Source organism: Molothrus ater, chromosome 4, assembly GCF_012460135.2.
Source record: "Molothrus ater isolate BHLD 08-10-18 breed brown headed cowbird chromosome 4, BPBGC_Mater_1.1, whole genome shotgun sequence".
NCBI classification, from domain to species: domain Eukaryota; kingdom Metazoa; phylum Chordata; class Aves; order Passeriformes; family Icteridae; genus Molothrus; species Molothrus ater.
The window spans coordinates 40,007,973-40,029,734 of NC_050481.2; the positions used below are offsets into that span (position 1 = coordinate 40,007,973).

At 40.2% G+C, this 21,762-nt stretch overlaps 1 protein-coding gene across 7 annotated transcripts in view; it reads right to left on the reverse strand.

The window, feature by feature from the left end:
* Window positions 1–9,897: 9,897 nt before the first annotated feature.
* Window positions 9,898–21,762, reverse strand: part of DCTD (dCMP deaminase) — a 191,187-nt gene continuing 179,322 nt past the window's right edge. For all 7 annotated transcript variants that reach the window (XM_036382254.2, XM_036382259.2, XM_036382257.2 and 4 more), the window contains 3 exons: window positions 14,418–14,534; window positions 13,132–13,228; window positions 9,898–11,222 (listed from right to left, as the gene is read on the reverse strand). In XM_036382254.2, the coding sequence (XP_036238147.1) occupies window positions 11,144–11,222; window positions 13,132–13,228; window positions 14,418–14,534 (293 nt within the window). In that variant the 3' untranslated portion in view covers window positions 9,898–11,143. The remainder of the gene's footprint in view (window positions 11,223–13,131; window positions 13,229–14,417; window positions 14,535–21,762) is intronic.

The following is a 21,762-nucleotide window of genomic DNA, read 5'->3' on the forward strand; positions in this document are numbered from 1 at the left end:
TCCTTGAGAATAAAGCCTGAAGAGAAAGGAGGGGTGAGGGAAGTTGGTTTTAAGATTTTTCTTTCTCATTATCCTACTGATTTTCCCTCTTTTGCTCATGATAGTGACTGCTCCAGGTGAGTGATCTGTCCCTGTCCTTATCTCAACTCATGAGCCTTTTGTTCTGTTTTCACTCCCCTGTCCAGCTGGGAAGGGGAGTGACAGAATGGCTTTGGTGGGCACCTGGTGTCCAGCAATGTCAACTCACCATGGTACCCTAGGAGTATTAGAGGGATTATTTGCCAGGAAACTGAATTTCTTCATGGGAAGTTTCCCACTATTGTCATCTCTCTGATAACATCAGATTATGATGATAACATTATGATGATGATAATATCATAATAAAATACTCTTCACTGAAGCTCCTATCCACAGTTTTCAACAGAAATACGATTCATTAAGCCAAATTTAAGAAATTAATCTTCACCCTTGGCTGCAGATACACAGACTGGAACCATCCCACTTCAGGACCCTGGTTCAAAATGCGCTGGCAGTAGAACAAAAAGCAAATGTTCACATCAGTGCAGATAAATTCTACAGTTTGGAATAAAATTACAAGAGAAAGAGCAGTTTTTTGAATACTATACTGCTCTCATTTAAAAGCAGAGAGAAAGGTAGAATTGTAGTGCATTATTGAGGGAGCATGTAGACCCAGCTTTCCTGTGACACAGACTACACTAATCACCAACATCCAGCTCCTAGCAAGCAATTAATCTCTCTCACAATCCAGCTGTTAAATGGAATGTGCCTGCTCCTTCTAGTTATTGGATTGTGTTCTGACAATAAAGTTAAATTACACAAGGAGTATCTAGAATACTTCCACACAAAATCAATGTGCATTATTTTATATTTTGCTTTCTCCCTCATAACTTGCATGCTCACACACTGGTCTATGAAAGTTTGTGTTCAGTAAGAACACAATTTCAAAAATCTACTGCTGCCTCAAGGAAAATACTGAAATATATTCTAAGACAGAAAGAATTCTATTTATCAATCATTTTTCTTCCTCACCTCTTTGCTATTTAGAATATTTGCATGAAAATGGGACATTTATTTCTCAAGAGTTCATCAGCTGCTCCTGATATCATATAATTTCCATGGATACCAATTGTATGTGATGTTGCAAGCATATGATGAAAGGATATGGAATAAGGAAGAGAAAAAATCAGTAGCTCTACTCTTTGATTATGCTTTTGAGTAACTCCATAAACTTTATCTAATCAACTCATCACCCACACAAATAATCCACTCAGTCCCTCCTTCTCCCAAGACCTCTTGGCAAAAATATCCCCACATATTTAAATGTGTTCAGTCTTCCCAGTATTATTTGCTACTCAATGAGAACAAAACTCAGGAATTTAAAAGGTGACAGAGGAAAAAAATATTTAATTTGTATTTTTTAAGCTAAATTTTAGAACTTGTTAATTCAGAAATTTAAAGGTTAGATGTCTCCATTAAGTCTTGGTAAGGTATTTCTTTCAGTAAAATACTGGTAACAAAGAATTATTGTTACAATAAAAATCTATCAGAAATTATAAAAGGAAACAGCAAGTTTCAAAATGTATTTGTTTCATCAGTAGGTACAGCTATTTAATGCAATGTGCCTGAACAACTACAGAAGACTGAGCTTCTTCACTGTCTGATGAGGATTTTGATACCTGGGTCTTTTAAAAAATCTTTTGAAGGCTATGTTATCTTTTGTTTAAAGCCATTTCTTATAACAGGTTTTGGATGAACAAGTTTTCTCATTTTGTAACTATACAAAAAACATTTTTCAGTTAAGCTTGATCAGACTATGACCCTGGGATTTCAATTTAGCTCAGAAAAGAAATGTCTAGAAGCAAATGGCAGAGTATAGCTGTAGTCTCCATTTATCCAAGGAACCCTGATGATACTCACAGGCAAGACCTTGCAGTGTTTTGATGTGGGACTGTGTGTGACCCACACAGATGCAGGAAGAGAGTCATAACTATAAAGCCTTCACCATTTTCTGTGATCCCTCTTTCCAATATCTCAAAGGAAAGGAGAGGGAAACACATACACAATGAGATGAAGAAACATTGTCCTGGAGATTTTGTAGTCTCCTCCCGAAACTGAAAGTCAAGGAATGCATGCCCTGCAACATACAGGGACAAGGCTCCAAGTGTGCAATTTCTGTTCACTCTACTTCCATCATTATCTCTGGGTTAGAGATAAACTTTTTTTTTAAACTTTGCTCATCTGTCAAGTCTCATTGCCCGACATCAAGGAGATCAATATGCCTTCCTTAAACACAACTCCTGGCTCTTTTGAGAGGCTTCCCTTTTTAGATGTTGGCCTCCTAAGTTCCTCTCCACAGCCTGTCTCCCCTGCTGCATCCTTCAACAGATTTTTTCAAATCAGAACAGACAACCCAATGTAGGCTGACATGCTTTTTGCAGTGCTCACTGCTCACATCTGAATGTTACTGCCCAATCTGCAGGCATTCCTGGGCAACTCAGCAGAGGAGAGCTGGGACCAGAGGTGTCTGCTACATGTATATAGGCATGCACACTGGAAAGGACTCTTTTTCTGTAGTCAGAAAAAAACTACATGGGTGAGAAGTTCCTAAGTATTACTGCCAGAGAGTTTTAAGTACCAGAACCTGTCTGTGGGATAAAAAAAAAAAAAGAAAAGAAAACCAAGAAGAGACAGAAAAAATTCCTGTAGATGTTATCAGAATCTGCCCTCTGTCTCTTTTGGAGATTTTTCTTTAGAGAGAAAACACATTTGGGTGTGTGAACGCATGACCTGCTCTCCCTTGAATGCCAAATTTTCAGAAACATCATTCATCTTACTCAATATTTCTCCTCTGCCTGAGGTGAAGTCAGTCAGCTCTGCATGCCTGATACTGGTAGTTTTGCCTTAACCTTAAAAAGCGGTTGAAATAAAACAAAAGTGAAGCTCCAATTCCACACAGGTATTTTGACTTTATAGGGAGTTACCCATTAGAGAAAACTGTGACCTGAAACAGCCCTCTTCTGCTCTTCCCCAGTCCATTCCCAACCCTTCTGGGGATATGTGAAAGAATACCTTAGTTACTTCAGTCTAAGCTAAAAGTGCATTTAAAATCAATCCAGGTAATGTGTAGCCTCACTTGAGGGCAGAATCTCAAATTGGAATATTTATTACTGAGCTGTAAAGCTCTGTTTTCTCAGACTTTGTCAGAAAGGAGATATTTGAATGCCAATAGGGACATCAGGCTCCATCTCTTTATAGACCTTGGGTCAGGAAGGGATGTAAGTACATCATCAGCTTTAGCCCTGCTGACTTAAAGGATAGTTAAGCACATATCTTTTCTGTCATGAACAGGAAATGTGCAGTACTATATTCATCTTAGCTGCAAGGGGAATATGCAAACTCACTTATACAAGCTACCTAGCTCACAGCAAAGCATAGGTGCAGCTTTTCTTGCACTCTAAGCTATGATCAACAGAAAAGGATCTGGCCAGAAGTGAACAGTGGGATCAGTCTATTGAGATTTTTGTTCAACACAAATGTATGAAAGTACCAATTTTTTATGCCACACAGCAAGAACCATCCCTGACATTTTTCCTGGTGGAAAAGGACCTGGAGATACTGGATGACATCTGTTTGAACACGAGCCAGCAGTGTGCACAGGTGGCCAAGAAGGCTGGTGGCATCCTGGCTTGTATCAGGAATGGCATGGCCAGCAGGACCAGGGAAGTGATTGTCCCTCTGTACTTGGCACTGGTGTGGCCACATCTCAAGCTCTGTCTTCAGCTGTGGGCCCCTCACTGCTAGAGAGACATTGAGGTGCTGGAGTGTGTCCAGAGGACAGTGAAGCAGGTGAAGGGTCTGGAGCTCAGGTTTTATGAGAAGCGGCTGAGGGATCTGGGGATGTTTAGTGAGGAGAAAAGGAGGCTCAGGGGAGAACTTCTGGCTCTTCACAACTACCTCAAAGGAGATTGTAGCCAGGTAGTGTTTTGTCTCTTCTCACAGGTCATAGGTGACAGGACAAGCTGTGCCAGGAAAACTACCTGGGGAAATTACAGAAAGGGTTGTAAAGCATTGGAACAGGCTGCTCATGGAAGTGGTGGAGTCACCATTCCTAGAAGCGTTCAAACAACGTGTGGATACGGCATTTGAGGGCATGGTTTAATGGTGAACATAGTAGTGGTAGTTCTAGGCCAATAGTTGGGCTTCATATCTTAAGGACCTTTTCCAACCTCAGTGATTCCATGGTTCTATGATCAGGGACCTCTCTCTAGGCTCGTCACTCCTGGGGTGCCTGGGATCCCAAGGCCCAGGCTCAGGCAGATGTATCCTGCTGGGGGGTGACCTGGCTCACCCATGCTCATACAGGAGCATTTACAACAGGAAGATGGGCCAGCATGAACAATGAGGGGAAGAGCAGCAGGGACATCCTGTTTCTAGAGCCATCCTACCTGAACCACGGCATTGCCCAAGAAGAGGAGAAGTGTCCCTCAGATGGAAGTGCTCACCATGGCTCCCACTCTTCTCTGCACAACATGACCCTGCAGAGGCAGCTGTAGTGCTGCCAGACCCCATATTTCATGGAAGGGCAATGAAAGGAGCAGAGACCTAGAGCCCTGCCAGGGGCTGACCCTGCCATGTTGACCCATGGCAATGCCACTTCTGCCACAATTCCCTCTTGCTCACATCTCTGTTGAAATCTCTGAAGAGAAAAAGGCTCTGGAAGAGATGATGGGGTCTGCAGGAAGAGACAATGAGAGGATGTAAGAGGACAGGGAGGGGAGGGAGCAGTAGTCAAAGCACACCCTGGAAGTCACCAGGGACCACTGGACTGTGGAAGCTACTGCTCATTTTTATTTTCAGGGTAGAGATGTGGCTCTCAGTGGGATAGAGTCACCCTCCCTTGCAGTCCCTGAAGCCACTGTCCATGGGACTCCCTGGAACAGAGGCTGTAGTCCAGCTGCATCCAGCCTACACAGAAATTTCAGTGCACTCCCACAACCAACCACACACGTGCTCTGCAGTGATCTCTTGGTGAGACCTCCTGGTACACTAGGAGCATTATGAAGCCTGTCCAATTCAGAAGAAGGTGACTCCAGTTAGCACAAGAGAAGCAGGGATTTGTGGCATATATATTCCCTGGCCACTTCAAAAACTCCTTCAGTTTAGAACATGGTTGTCTGACATACTCAGACTCTCCACCCTCTGTTACCCCATTTATTTTTCACCAAATCACAGGGAGGTTCTTTCCTCCTACCCTGTTTTCTGACAAGCTTCCTTTGGCCTTGCAGAGTCTGGCAGGTAACAGACCTCTTGTGCGACCACACGCTTCTTTTCATCCCCACACTTCAACAGCCCATCACAAATTTATTTTGCTGTCTAGGATTTTCTAGTCTCCCTGTCCTTCCCCTCAGGGCAAGTCTCCAAGAACCGACCAACACTTTTTTACAGTGTTTCCACACCTAATTAGCGCCTGGTTTTTCTCCTCTGGAAGCTAGATAAGCAATGTTACAGTAACGAGTAGATTCAGATAGACTAAAGCATGCACGATATGGCTGTTTGTTACAGTGTGATGTCTCCAGTTGTCAAAGAAACATTTCTTCTCCATAAGATTAAAAACAAAACAAAGCAAACCATATCCAATATAATTAAGTACAATCAGTCACCCTTGAAAAAAGAGAATATAAGGAAAACAAATCCTGGCATCTGAATGTGAAGCTCTTAAGGAAAACTTGTCAGTGCTTCAAGAAATAAATATGAAAACCGTACCACAAAAACACTAGATGAATTATTAGTAGTATCTTTAATAACAGGAAAAATATTAAAGTGCCATATTGTTTACAACACAAAATTAAAATTTTAATTTTAATCAGTCCTGTTTACCCAGCAACATTCTGATTAGCAGTCAGAGTTGATAGAACAGTGAAGGAAAGAAAACCCTCTCACAACAAGATATACCACATAAAAGACTTCTGCACGAGTCAACAAGCAGCAACAGCAGAGTTACCAGCCAGCTAAAGAATGTACCCAGGTCTGGCAAACCAAGACACAACTTATGCCTCTGAAGCAGTGATTTATTTCCTTTCCTCTCCTTTGGTGCAGGGAGCCTTCCTGAATGTTTGCCTGGCAGAACTGACGTACACATTAGCTTGAAACAATAAAGGAGTGGGGAGGTACAGAACTGAGTAAGAAATCCCAGGAAACCGTTAGCAATTTCTTCTTTATTATGCATATTTTGCTGCTGGAGCACATTATGCTCACTCTCCTTAGGGCAGGGTTTTTTAAGAGCACAATATATAATGTCAACAACTAAAAATCCAGCACATCGAGCTTGATTTTCTGTCTTTTGCCTCCTATTTAGCAGGGGGAGTGCCTTGGCAGAGGCAAGATTTTCCAGCACAAATCTTAAAGCATACAAGACAGAAGTAGTAGTTTCCCATTCCAACCCCTACACCTTAATTCCTTCAAAAAATAAAAAAAACCCCAAACAGGTAGATGCACAAAACAAATGATGGTAATTCATGTACCCTGTCTCATGTATCTATCTCAATTTTAGGTGCTGCCCTTCCACTGCACAGCTCAGAGCAGGACGGTGCCCATCTCGCTGGTTATTCAGAGTGGCAGGCAGCAGCCCTCCCACCACAATTATCTGGTGGTGCCTTCCAGGCATGGAGCTGCCCAAGGCACCTTCCCCCGGGATACTTCCTCAGCAGGGAAGGGGTTCAAAGCTCAGCCACAGCAGTGTCTTTGAAGCATTCAGACATAAATCCACTGCTCCTGAAGATGAGCAGTGTTAGGAAGCAAGCTGCTACGATTAAGCTCTTACTCCAGCAGGGAAAAAAAAAAAATCAAATGCTGCAATCTTCCATAGCTTGATTAACCACATGCTTCATTAAAGCTTTCACTGCTGTTTAACTGAGCTGTAAATGCCAGGAAGGCAGTGATTTTTTTGAATGAGACAGAGACAGTTCATGAATTTTTAAATTTTTCCCCTCTTTCCTACCCCACCCCCCCATTTCCTTCTAACCAAAGAAAGTAAACAGGTGCATTAAGTGTAAAAGGAATGGAATGTGGATTTAAAAGTTTCATGTAGGGTTTCTTAGACAGTCAGCTCTGTCCATGCTTTTGCACTGTACCTTACAGTAGTTCCCAAGGCTAAAACCATGTAGTAGATGCAGACTAAGCACTCGAAACAAGTTTTACCCCTCTGTTCTCAAATCAGAGATTTACATTAGATAAACCTGGATTTTAAAGGGGAGATAAATCTACTAAAAGAAGCTATAGTGGTACAAACCCTTTGAGCCATCATCACTGAAGAGAGAAAGAGTTGGTACCTCACAGTTTCAGCTCTCTATTATATAAATCCTTTTCTTACCTGCAACTGAGAAGAAACAGCTGCAAATAAATGGCCTTTCAGCTGTGGTCACTTCCGTACTTCATTCTTAAGTGCTCCCAGTGCAGCAGAAACCTAAACCAACCCTGTTGGATAACTAGAGCACTGCTGCCTGCTCCTTTATGAGTCTCATGCTGCTCCACAGCCGTTTCCTGGCTCCCTAAAGCCCACCTGCTCCCCACAGCCCCAGCTGCAGCTCATAAACTTATCCCAGGCACCAGGTGAGAATTAGCCCCAGCCCCCTGCAATTGCTGCTTCAGGGCATCAGGTGAGGCCTCTGTGCTAGCCCCACCTCGTTCACTTGCAGGAAGACTCCTGTGACCCACCTTCAGAGAGAAAAGCCAAGGGTGGTTAAGTCAGAATTTTAATTCATTTTGCTTGTTGTCAAGATCTTAAAATCTCTGCAAGTCTCATTTTGTTAGCTGGTGAACTACTGCAGCTTCTGCAGTTATATACATGGAGCTTTCAGGCTGAGATATTGCCAGTTATCACAGGCTATTTGAGAAATCAGAGCAACTGTACTGGTCACAGCACTTTTTGTAATCTTTGTGAAAATATTCCTAATATACAAAGCAATAAAATGCAGCCAGTGATCAAAGCTCCAAAGATGCAGATTGTGCTTTTACTCAGTATGCCAGGCTGTGAAACCACCCTTTCTTAAATGAAATTTATGTAAATAAGACTGCCAGTTCCTTGGGTTTTCTGACAAGGGAATGGTCTAATGTTTATAAGGAAAATCTAGATGCTGGCAGGATTTAGATTTAATAGTTAAGACAGCATTATTTCGAACTGGATAGTATCTCAGCATTTTATTGAATGTGACTTCTAGTTAATGGTACCAAGGTAACTACCAAAGTGCTCCCCAGAGCCTGCTTTCAGGTGGTGCACCAGGTTTTTCAAGCAATCCCTACCAAGGCCTGAGCCTGCAGCCAGCTCCCCTTCCCAGCAGGCTGGGGGGTGGCTGCTGTAGGAGCGGTGCTGGCAGCCACAGAAGGACCTGTGCAGTTTCACAAGGGTGAACCATCAGGCTCCAAGGGCCAACAGTTCAAAGTCCAGCTGGAGTAGTGGCTGGAGGAACGAGCTGATGGAAACTTGATGAGGTCCTGCACCAGGAACAGAACAGCTCCCAGCTGGCTGAGTGCCCAGGGGATGGAAGGCAGCTTGAAAGAACAGGATGCACCTCGATGCCTGCATCCACTGAGTGGATCCTGTTGCAGTGCCTGTGTCACAGAAGAGCAAAATCAGTGAGCATCAAGAATTGGAATGGCTGACCACAAAGGCTGTTCTTGTAGACACTCACCTGGACAAGGCCTGAGCAACTGGAGCTAACCTGTAAGTCAATGGTGCTTTCAGCAAGAGGTAAGACTAAATACCCTCTAGAAATCCTTCCACTCCAAATGGTTCTATTCATCTCAAACTTGAGCTTCAGCAGCAGAAATACACTATATTATATTTAGCTATTTTCTTTGTTTCCTCTACCAAGTGCTCTTTATTTGGAAGTCAAAGCACTATCTCCTGAACCATTAAAACAAAACCAAAAAAACGGAGACGTATACAGAATTCTGGACATGCACAAAGTAAGGATCCAAACTTCTTTAAGATTTTCTCTAAAACACTACCCTCAAACTAAGCACACAATGTCTCGAGAGTTGTACGTATGCTTTTTCCCTTTCCATAAAGCTGCCCTGGGAATTAAGAGTCCACTTAGTGGCCTGAGTCAACTGATCATTACTCTGATATCTTGTACGTGCGCCTCTATCAGACCAACACCTGATCAGGAGAACTCTAAAATCCTACCCTTTTCTCCAGACCTGCTTTTTTGTTACACAACCAGGGAAGTCCTGGGGGGGAAAAAAAAAGTTTATAAAAGTACTTCCCTAAAAATATCTGGACATTGGTTCAAAACAACTTTCAAGTTTCTATGCACGTTACATATTCACAGTATCCAAGGCCTAACAAGAAACGCTTACAGTAACTTGAGTCACAATGCACATTTTAAATCTGAATTTAGATTATCAATTATATATGAAGAGAATAGCAATTTTGCAGCAAAACCCCAAAATTCGACTTCTCTCCCCTCTGTCCTATTGTCAGACATGTATAAGTCAAAATGCTTTTACTTACTAATTCAGACCAAAGAAAACAATGTGCATTAACTGGCTTAGTGACATTTTATTAAAGTAATTTTTCAGGTTTCATGCTCCCCCCCCCCCCCCCCATATGCACAAATTTCTTCTTCTGGCACTAAGCCACAGACCAATTTTGACATGGAAAACAGCTGTAGGAAAAAGAAAACCAGAAATTATCTTATAAATGGACACATAATACATTACAGTGATCCCTTTAGTAGTCAAATGGTTCATGAACATTATATTTTATGTAATATCACAAATGCACAAAATATGCTTTCCATATGATTGCAAAAACAGCAGCGCTCTGGAGCCAAGTGCATGACTTAATATTATAATAATGAGTCTACTTCAGTGTAGTGGATTTTAATAAGACTTTAATAATACTGGTATGAAGCCAAATTACATAATGTTCCAAAATATGAAACAAAGCTTTTGTAGAGAAAATAAAAGCTCATTGAAGTATAACCACATTAAAAAGAAAAAAACCAAAACCAAAAACAACAAACCCAACAACCACCAATGTTATCTAAACAAAGCCATTAGGCATACTTAATTTTTAAAAATCAAATTAGAGAAAATGAACTCAAATCTATTCCCAGATCTCCAGATAAAATTAAAAAGGATATTATTTTAGGCAACATTTATGAAAATGGAGGTACTATGTCAGCACTGGGAAACAAGCTAACACTGCAATTACATCTTTTGGCATAGATACAGATATGGGTTGAATATCTCCAATTTCTCTCAAAGGACAAAAAATTATTCAGTTACCTTACAGGTAGAATTTAAGACTGAGCTATACTGGATTATCTAGGAACAGCTTAGACCAATAAAATTATTTTCTTTTACACATGAAAACAAATTCAGTGTAAAAGTCCCAGAGGTAAAGCACCAAATTATTTTCTCCCTCAAGCCCCTTCAATTCTGGAATCTTGGGGAAACCAAGGATTTGAAATCACCTGTAAAGCTCACTCAGGCATGGACAATTCTCAGAACAGCTTCCTCTCTCAACCCTCCCCAGGTATGGCAATGTCAGATAGCAATTAGAAGAAAAAGCAGCATTTCATTTGTTGGGTAACAAGCAAAATGGCACACATTCCTAAAGCTGTAAAACCTTTTAAATATTAGTGTTATGCTAGTTGTAAGATCAGCATTTGCACGGATAACAATTTTTGTTATTTATTAGGATCAGCTGTGAAGATCCACATATCCAACAGAGAGATCAACATCTATTAGCATATTCCACCGTACCACTGGTTACAAGTACTGCTGTTAAACTGAGGCTGAATCTATGCTGACAGCCCACCAGAGCATGTGGTGATAAATACAGGAAGAATCAGCACAGTTTTCTTTATTTATATTGTTTCACCTATGTGTCTCCATTTTTTAAGCAGTTTTGATAAAGGCATAAAAAATTTGAAGTAGATTTAGATTCCACATGACAAGATGAAGTGAGCGGGACATTTTATGCCTTGGATTTCTTATAAGTCTACTTTAGCTACAGAAACCATTAAAAAGTTGCAAGTAACTTCAAGATGAAAGGCATTAGCAGCTTTTTAGAAAAGGATAATCACACTCTTCTAAAGACTTAATGAGACATAATTCACAGAAGCTTTTGACTTGGTCTGCTGTTAATCGAATCAAAGTCGATGATGATCTTGTTACACTTTGGCTTGAATTCCCTAAAAAAAAAGAAAAACACATTTATTAGTTAGTGAGTAGTTAAAACATTTTGCTTGCTTTAGTTCCAGCTAAATTTTTGAAGGAATAAAAAAATTCCAAAAAACACATCCTTGGATTCTTGTAGTTTTCTTCTCTATAGGAGCCAATTATAGTGCACCACACTGAGAGAAACCTGGACAAGAAAGACTAAGACAAAAAGACACATGGGGTGGGTTACCCTGTACATTCTTCAGCTATTGGAATTTATAAATTACCCAGGAGTCAAAGGACTTTTACCAACTTAGCTGCAGGTGGTGGCATAATGTTACCAGTGATTTTTGTTCATATATATTAATATTTCAAATATTTTTAATATATATTTAAAGATCTAGGTACAGATATAGGCATCCAGAAAAAAAAAATTAAATCTTCTGTATATATATGCATATAAAAAGATATCTGGAATACATTTTGATAATATTGATATTTTGATCAATTTTTTCCTGCCAAGTTTTAGAAAAACACTTTCAAGCTTAATAGAATATGTTTTGTGGAAGGGAAATAGATCACATTATGCCATACTGGGTAAAACCCAAACTAGTTAAGAGGGAATAATTTAAAAATTGTAACTTTAGAACTCTGAAGTTTATACTGCCGCAAAATATTTCCTTTTATTATCATTACAGCATCTGCTGCAGCAATTAGCAAGGAAGGTATACAGGGACTGAGCATATATTTTCCAGTCTACCAGTAAACAAAAGATTATGCAAATAGTGTGGATTTAGTGCCTAATTAAGCTCTGCAGTTCAGTTCAAGAGATTCATTAAGTACCACCTACATCCTCAGCAATCGATACAAGGATAAGTAACAGTCCACGCAGGAAAGCACATGCTGCTGACCACAGAAACTCTGAACGCTTCGTTCTGAATAGCAATCTGAAATGCAAGAAACATCTCTCACCCTGGAGAAGTTACAAGATTTGACTTGCAAGAGAATGATTTATGCCTCTTAGTCAAATAGTCTTAGTAGACAGGAAATACACTGAAGGACTAAAACTGAATTTCAAGTACTGCTGTGTTTTTCCATGGATGTTTCTTAGCCCAGTAGGTATCTTTCATCCTAAAATTTTATCTGTCAGAATTGTTATGTTTGCAAATTTTTCAAAGTCTTTATATTAATACTGTAAAACTTTTTAGAGTTGCAGAGCCTCCCTGACTACATAATTAGCCTCACCCACAGCATGCTACTCCCATCAAACTCACTGTTGAACAGATTGTCTTTAGGTATCTCTGACAGTGTCTTTAAAAACCCCACTCTTGAAACATTTTTCAGGTTATCATTACTTTAAGGCAAATATTCCAAGTTTTATCCTTTTCTCACCAAAAAGCTGACCAAAGAAGATGAACAGCTATGAGTATCAAGAATTATTTATGGGCAGCCTGTTTGACACCTTCCCAAACCGACAGCAACAACAAGACACTGAAGTTTCAATAAGGATGGAGTAATCCACAAAAACAACAACGAAAAATCAGTTGATTGTTTCAGTCCAACTCTCATGATCACAGGATAATTCAGGTTCCATGTGACTTCAGGAGATCATTTAGCCCTACCTCCTGCCCAAAGCAGAGTCAAGGAAGACTCTCCCAAGTACAATGAAATAAATAACCACCCCCTTGGCAGTTGCACTCCCATTCCAGGAACAAAAAGAGTCACAGACCATTTTCTCATACAAACGTTTCAGAATTGCACTCTAACCATACACAAAACAAAAGAATGGTGCAACAGTTCTACAGAGCAAGCCATCTACAAACACTACAGAGGAATAAAATGCTCCATGACTGAAAGAAGAAAAACATTTGCCCTAAAGTTGGTATCTTTCACGTCCCCATTTTTTTCATTCCAGAGTAGAAATAAAGTTAATTCTCTCACCTATATATAATACCTGCCAAATCAAACATCCGCCGTGCAGCTGTCATTTCTGTAGTGTCATGATACTTGTCAGACATGAAAATAACTTCCTTTATGCCTAAAGAAGTCACATAGAAAAAATGTTAGAATTACACTAGAAAAAAATAGTAATGTCTGGTGCACAAAATCAGAAGAGGCAGCATTCATCCACACACTCTCCAACTCCTTGGTACACCTCTACTCACAAATGTATGCTGTGTAAAATTGCTAAATGATCTTGCCTAAATCACTTAGGCAGGGGAGAAATATAAAGGTTTCAAAAGAGAATTCACAAGCGTTTCATAGCTGATCAACATCTTCCTGTGTTTGCCAGACAATATGAATACCAATACACTGCAGTTTAGTGCTGACCTAAGTGCACAAGGAAAAAGATGAGTGACTACATTGAGAACAAGCAGCCAATCTACCTTGAAGGCCATTTGATTTTGATTCTGTAAGTAAGAGAATTGTATGAAGCACAAATGCAGAATACCATCTTCCTTCCCTCTTCACCCCTCTTGATTTCAAACCATACTGAACCAAAATAAAGAAGCCTTCTGTTTGCTGCTTTCTTCCTGTGGCCATTAGTAGTAATAGACACTCCCTAGAACAGCAACCCATGCTGGGACTGCATTACTTTACTCAGTGAGCAAAATACATGCTACTTTAAGCAGAGATTTTTACAGAACTGAAGCCTGCTGCAGATACTGCCTAATCTCAAAAAAGGAGACACATTTAGGCCAGCACACTTGCTGCAGTGGCACAGATTTATAATAATTGTAATGAAAGACATAATTAAAATAGGCTCATAGAAATCTTATGACATTTATGAGCAAAGATATTTTAAAATCTTCAAATATCTACTATGCATCACATTCAAATTAAAATTTCATGTATATACTCCCAACAGACCTTTTGTCATGCAGAAGTTTATTTCTTTCTGCCCTACTCTATTCAATGTGCCAGAGCACAGTAAAATTGACAGTAATTATATGCAAAGCCTGTGTTGTTCTTTGGCAGCTCCTGGTCTAAGAAGTTACAAACCTAAATTAGAAGCACGTTTAGAATCACACTAGATGCAATTAGCACTGGAAAAATTTGGCACCATTCAGATGCAAAAAACCCTCACAAGTAGCATCTTATGAGGTTGACAGTGCAATTAATTTAGATCTAAGATCAGCAATTTAACATCAAATACATCTATTAGAAGATGCCAATGAGCAGGCAGCACTGCAACCCTGAAAAAGCAAGCTGGCACTACTGCTTACCTGCCTGGATGATGAGTTTTGCACATTCATTACATGGAAATAAGGCAACATACATGCTGCAGCCTTTCACATCAGCTGAGTTTTTGTTCATGATGGCATTCAATTCGGCATGGCACACTGATTAAACAAGGGAAGAAACAATTCATAATACTGATCATTAAATAAATTGGTCAAACTAAAATTAAAGTGTTACAATATAATTGCTAGCAGTATATTCAAAGGCAAATAGCTTGCACAGCTTATCATAAAGGGCAGAGAAAGAAATAAAAGCAGAAATACCAAGATCAATGAAGGTCAATTGTTCTGACCAGGCTGCTGATTAGTAATGATATCATTAAGTGCATTAGCACTGCCATTTGCTGACACCTATTGCAGGCAACAAAGCCGTAGGCTGTGGGCCAAGCCATTGCAACCACCCTTAGTGAAGCAATATCTCACAGCTTCACAACTCTCTGGAGTATCTAACTGCCAGTATAAAACAGCTCATTTATGTGTTTACATGCACAGATAGGAACAGTCTTATGGTTGTAGGAGTGCTCTGTGCGCTCTTAAAGGCAGCAGAATGGCCAAGAAAAACCGAGCAGCTCTGTCCTCTGGGCCTCAGAAAGGCTCAGCACTGCTGCAGGATTCTCCCAGCCCCAGAATACACAAGACACACTTGGCCATAAAAACATCCAGCTTCAATATTAGAGTGACTTTACTGCTCATTAAAAGGTGCCAGACTTCATAAGCAGGAAAACAAAGTCCTGTATTTCTCCATGGATTTGAGACAGGCCAGGTAGCAATGGACCATCCTGCCTTGCTCCACCATACATAACAGCTCTTTCAGGACAGACAGCACCAGTGTTTATAATGAGTACAGAGCAGGTTATCTAATGTGTTACCAACACAGCTGAGAAGAATGCAGTTTCTGTGTTGTCCACAATCAAGCTCTGAAAAAAACATTAGGACTGCAAGAACTTCCTGTTTACTCCTAGGAATAACAGCAAGTTGCATAATTTATACACCTACCTACTAAGAAACTGCCTGCTGCCCTGACTTCTTAAACAGATGAAGTGTGGTGTGGGTTTGAGATCATTTAGAGACCTGCATGTGCAGACAACTTTAAGAGGTTTTCCACTGCTTGTTTTGAAGAACAGATTTTTTCAAAAAGTTGTTTTCTTCTCCCTTGTGCCCATGTGAAAATTAAAACAGACCAAGTTGCACAGCACAACTTCATAGCAAACTTGGTGCTATATGCTGACCTCTGTGTGAATGATCTCACCACACAAATAACTGAGCGCAGTACCTTCAACACACAGGAATCATTGCTGAATGGAAATGTTTTCCATATGGGCTAAATGTCTACATGGAATTTTCTATACAACAGCTAATGCACTACAAATTTACAGCCTAACTTACAGCACACAAACTTTCCCATGCAAGCAAGTCACAAAGGACTGAACACTTGCAAAAGAAAGCTCAGTATTGGCTTCCACCACGCCCATGTTATGCTGTCCACATACCTTCTCATAACCAGTAAAGCCAGAAACCAACACAAAACCCAGGAAATTGAAAAAGAAAAAAAAAACAGCCAAGAGCCAAGAACCATCACATGAAGGCTTCTTTCATTTTTACTGTTTCTACTGCAACTGTTATTGGGTCACCCTGTATTTTAAATATATACCATTAAGTGTATGAGAGATGCAGTTATACGAACCAATACATTTAGAAAATCCAGAAAATATGTTGAACTCCAAGTACACTACTAAGTTGCACCAATCTTATAAAGCCTTTACAATAAATAGTCAGAGAATTATTTTTCTGTGGCTACAGAGGACTGAATAAAAGAGTGACATAATTTCCACAACTGGAAGTAGGGGTTATGTCAACAGGACAGAAACATCACTTTTACGTTTCTTTGAACAATATATTTGTGTTCTAGGCAGCAGTTTAAAATATAGAAGGCATCCAGAACGAAATATGTTTTCAAAGGCTCCCAAAACTAAAAAAAAAAACCAAAACTAATGGCTTTAGTAAATATTTTTCCTTCACTAAAACTCAGAAATCTTCAGCTGTAAAACCAGACAAGTTTCATTATTAGTACTGCAACAAGTTTCCTTCCTGCACTAATGAGAGAAAAAGGTTCTTTTGGCAGACTTCTACAAACTTTCAACAACAAACCTCTTCCCAAGCAAAAACAAGATCAGGCCAAGAATAACTTATAGAAGATAATCAGTTGGAGCAAGGGAAGACCATAAATTTTGCCTCCTGACCATCTTCACACAATCTGAAGTTAAGAAAAATTACAACTATCCCACGTGGACAGAAGATGCAGTGACAGCAATAAGAAACAGACAAATCATTCCAAGACAAAAAGTACTTAAGTCTACAACAAACCCAGCAAGTTTTCATTTCAGATAGAAAATTAGGTACATTTTTCATGTGCCTAACCAAGTATTTCTTACTGAACTTATTGCAGAAACTAGTACAGAACCAGAACCTTGCACTGACTCCAGAGGTAATAATTTTCCATCCAGTATTACTTTTTGGTCTACTGGGCTATTAAATACCAAACCACTTTGTCTCAGTTGCTGTGATTTGGAAGTATATTCAGGTAAGCTATAATTACACATGTCTTTGTTTTATACATCTCCCTGGACATGTGCTACTTATAAAGGTTTATTATGCCAGATGGTTCTTAAGAAGGTGCTGGCATCAGACAAATATTTTTAGGCTTTGTCCCACCACTTTTAATTCTCTCTTACTCATATTCACTTCTCTCTGACAAATAGGCATTGACCAGGTAAGATAGATCTATGACCCCCAGATTCATCTTATAGGCCTCCCCAGCTTTTTTGAGAGACAGAAAACAAATCCAGAAGTCCAAAATCCTTCTTGTTAATGACTAACTAGCTTATATTTGGGGTGTTATGAAGTTTTCTAAGCTGTTAAGAGCTACTGCTAATAGTTTAAATTGTTCTCTCTGAGACATTAAGAAGCTAACTTAAAATAACAGGTGCACAGTTTTCAGAACTCTGAAAATTGTTATCTTTGGGCAGACTAGTAAAACTAAGAATTTTTACAATACCCTATGAGGGGCTCAAGAGCTTTGGTTTTAAAAAAAAGAATATTCACATGTAGCCAACATAATATCAAGTCCACAACAGTGGTTTCCATTCTGGAGAAGTAGCTGAAAAGTATTCTCAAAAGGCTTCATTAGCTGAAGAAATAACCATGCAACGAGAAGTTAAGTGTGTGCTCTGACATCCCCACCACCTGCTACTAGGTTCATGAGAGGGGAAAAAAGGAAAAAAGCCAAAGAATGACTGCTTCATTACTGGTAGGATTAATTGCTAGTGTTTCTATCTCTGATTGCATGCTGGTTTGTGTTGCATAGCTGAGGTAGCACTCATCCTTAAGCTCACCTGTAAATAAGAGACCCCAGCTTACCCTATAAATGGTACCTTTTCAGGATTGAACACTGAACATGAGCATGTTCCCAGTGGGGTGCAGAGTCAGAAGTACTCTTCCCACATTCTAAACGTGTTTTGACTCGCAATTTCATGAGAACCACAAGACTAGTCAAGGTGCTTAATAGTGTTTAAAGGCTTACATGCTTGATGAAGAACATGCTAAGGACCACCATAACTTTAAAGACCTTTTAAAGAAGCAATCAGAGGAAGGGCTAAGGAGAATGACTTTTTAGTGCTATTAATTACTAATTGAGCCAGAATAAGAATTTTGTTATCCTTTACTTGCTGGAACTCTGACACTGGACACAGCAAGAATCCCAGAAGGTATCAAAACATTAATTTAAGGAATGGAGTCTGGAGTGACAACCACTGGGGGCAGTGGCTGATGGATCTGGAACTTGTAGAATGACATCTATTTTTTTCAGACTTTTTGAAAGCATAGGGATGGTTGCTGGTCACTTCATTAAGGGCAGGCAGGACACTGATGCTGGGCTGGCACTGCCCTCAGCCCCTCCTGCTGTTCTCTCTCTCTCCCTCTCTGTGCTGAAGCTGCTGTGGTCAGGGCACAGAGGCAAGGATAACAGCAGCAGATTTGTTGGGAAGCCTAACCTCTTCAGACTGCAGAAAGAAAAACAGAACCCCAGCCTCACAGCTTTCTTCCACAAGAACTGGAAAGTGAAGCTGGGAACCACTCAGCCATTTATGAACATCACAAAACTTGCTGGGTCAGACCAGAGAAACACGTCTCAAAATGTGAGCAGCACTAGCTAACCCACCCTATTTCACAGCTTCTCCCATCCTGCTCCAAGCTGGTTCTACTCCTAGCAGGACACAGAAGTGTTTCTTATCAGGCAAGTAGAACAAGAGGAACTATTGTTTCTAAATCTCCAAACTTTCTACAGGTTTGATGTATGACACCAGAATTGGACAGAAATCCCTGCAGGACAAGAGTGAGTGGCTGTAAGTGGAGACCATCTCCTATAGATCCCCTTCCCAGCTGAAGCCTCATCTTTGCACTGCCAATTGGAGAAAGAGCATCACACTTCCTCAGAGTGCCTTATCAAATTTTGTGCTGTCAAAATAACAGCTTCTACAAAACTAACATTTGCCTGAATATTGTTGAGTGTTCATTTCTCTGAAAAATTGACAAAAAGCTCATAATCCTAACACAAGGAAATGTTGATAACAGTTTGTTTCATTTTACACAGCAGGTACTGTTCAATTAGAGCATAATTTTTGCCACAGCACATATTTTATCATATTCGAACCTGTATAAATATTTGTAAGCATACTTATTCACTATTTTCTGTATTGCTCAGAGGTTTCTAAATTTGCCAGTCATTTTAATTTATAACCCTTAATTAGAGACTGGTTGTCAAATGGATGTGCTTAGATTACAGTGGAGACAGAGGGCATAACAGGAGCACAGCAACTAGATTTAGTGGGAAGATTTGCATTAATAGGACAAAAATGTAGCATTTTAAATGACTGGTGAGAGGAAACTGAGCATTAACAAATCCTCAGATTCATCTAACAGAAACAGAGGGCACACTTTTGACTCTAAAAATCAGAATTTTGCCTAATCGATAAGAAGCTTCTGCACATAGTACGGAACACAATGCTTCAGGAAGAGCTTTTAATCTTAGTAAAACTGGCCTTCCATTTCTCTCATGTGCACAGATACATCCCTGCTGCTGTTACTGACTGGCAGCCTGGAGCCAGTCCCAACACAAAGATGACATCTTGATTTTGTCCTGTGAAAAATGGCACTCTGCAGAACTCTCTGTGCTTTCTGATATACCAAGCCTATACTGTTCCAATATATACCACAACCAGAAGAAGGAAGAGCCTCCATCCACTTCAAGAGTCTCATAAGGAATGCACAGTACCAATACACGTGATCCACGTCACTGTTCATGTAATATCCAAATGCTCTGCAAATGTTTGCAGCCCCTAAGGAAAGGTGAACGCTAGCTACCACATTTTGATGCCTTCTCTCAGTAGTAGCTCAGGTTACACCTGGATTTCCTAATCAAGCACAACACTGCCCCTAACAGTGAGCTGAGCAGAACCCATGCCTGAGGGTGTGAGATAGACACATACAGTATATTGCAGCAGACATAGGAAACCAAGACCAAGGTAACCCAGGCCAATTTCAAACCAACAAGTTTCAAGATACAGGAAAATTCAAGAGTGACAGGACTTGTTTAACCTCACAACTGAAGTTCAAAAGGTAATTGTTATCAGTAAGTGCACAGGGAAGGAGGAAGGGTTAACCACAAGAAAAGCTAAAAAAACATTGCTGGCACATGGAACAACCTAGAAACTAACCACATATAAATTTAGGGTGGAAATTGGAAGATTTTTAGCCATGAAACAGTAGCTGTAGTTGATCAGAGCTGTAGGGTCAGTGCTTTCATCAGTTCTTCTGGAGCTCAATAAACTTATTATAGGATCACCTAACCCCCTTCTGCAAAGACTGCCTCTGGGTCCAATCCTCTACTATGTCTATGTTGCTAAACACACACAGGGCCAGGGTCTGACCCCTGGCCCTGAGGCCAACTGGCACACACTGGCTCATGCTCATTTTGGGGCTCCATCAGCAACACACTGCCCTCAGGCCTCAGTTTCCTCAAGCTCCAGAGTCCCAAGACAACACACAGTTATTTTGTATGTCTCAGTTCAAAGTGCATAAAGAAGTGAGAAGACTTTTATGCAGCTCACTAGAGAGGGATTTTCAGAGCATGAAACAGAGTATGTGCTGCATATCTGCGAGTATGCCTGAGGGAAGGAGGAGGGTTAAGCATACCATCTCAGCAGGCTTTGCACTATAAGCCTATACCTGATGACTGTTTTCTTTGCAGTCTTTTTCCAACCCTGCCCTCCGGAACACCACTGGAAGAGCAATAGTGAAGCTTTGTTCTGGAGAAAGCTACTAAGAGTGGTGCCAAACACGGGAAGTGAGCTAAGCGTGTATGTCTAACCCACAGGAGTGCCCAGGACCAGGTGGTCAGCACTCAGATCCAACCCCAGACCTTTTCTGTAGCTGCAGAATGCATGAAGTAGCTCCAGAAGACATCTTCCAACTTAGTGTGGTGGTACATGCACAATTACCACAGCTTCATCTAATAAGCTACACTGTAGTGATGAAAGTGCCATCAGTCCCGTGGTTAGCTAATGGAGCTCACAGTAAGATTGCACTGTCTCTGAACAGGCCAGTCAGGAAGATGCAAGGATAAAAAGTTCAATTTACACAAATGCTGTGATGATTAGCAAAAGGAGAAAGGAAAAATGACAGTTTAATGAGATTTTAGCAGCAATTCTATGTGTCTCTGCATCTACCAAGAATTTTTTTAAGCAGATTTTTTTTTTATATATACTTGTCTGGTCTGTCAACTGTGCTATCAAGATTAATAAGAAATTGCTAGAGTTTAAATGATCTGTGAATTACAAAATAGGTTGTTTATTCATCACAGCAGACACTTTGTGTTACAAAGTTGTGATTTTTTTAATGAGGTGAAGACTAAGATAATGGGGGGAAGGGCAGTAGTTAAACCAACTCCTGGAAATCAACACAGCACTCCAAGCTGTTACTAGTTAGCTCATTTTTTAAACATCACATGCTCTTCATCTTCTGCAGTCACTTAACAAAAAGAAAAAATTTCTCACATCGTATTGTACAAAGATTCCTCACAGTACTTTTAGTTTAAACTGGTCAGCTCAGATTTGAGTGCCTGGAACGTGCTCGGATGCCAGAGACCACCCACGCTGATTTTAGCTCAGAACTGAGACCTTACAGCAGCATAAAAACTCAACCAAAATCAATATTCTGTTTTCAGTGCTTTATATTTAATCAATGGGCTAACACTTGTTTCTTCACCCTATAAATA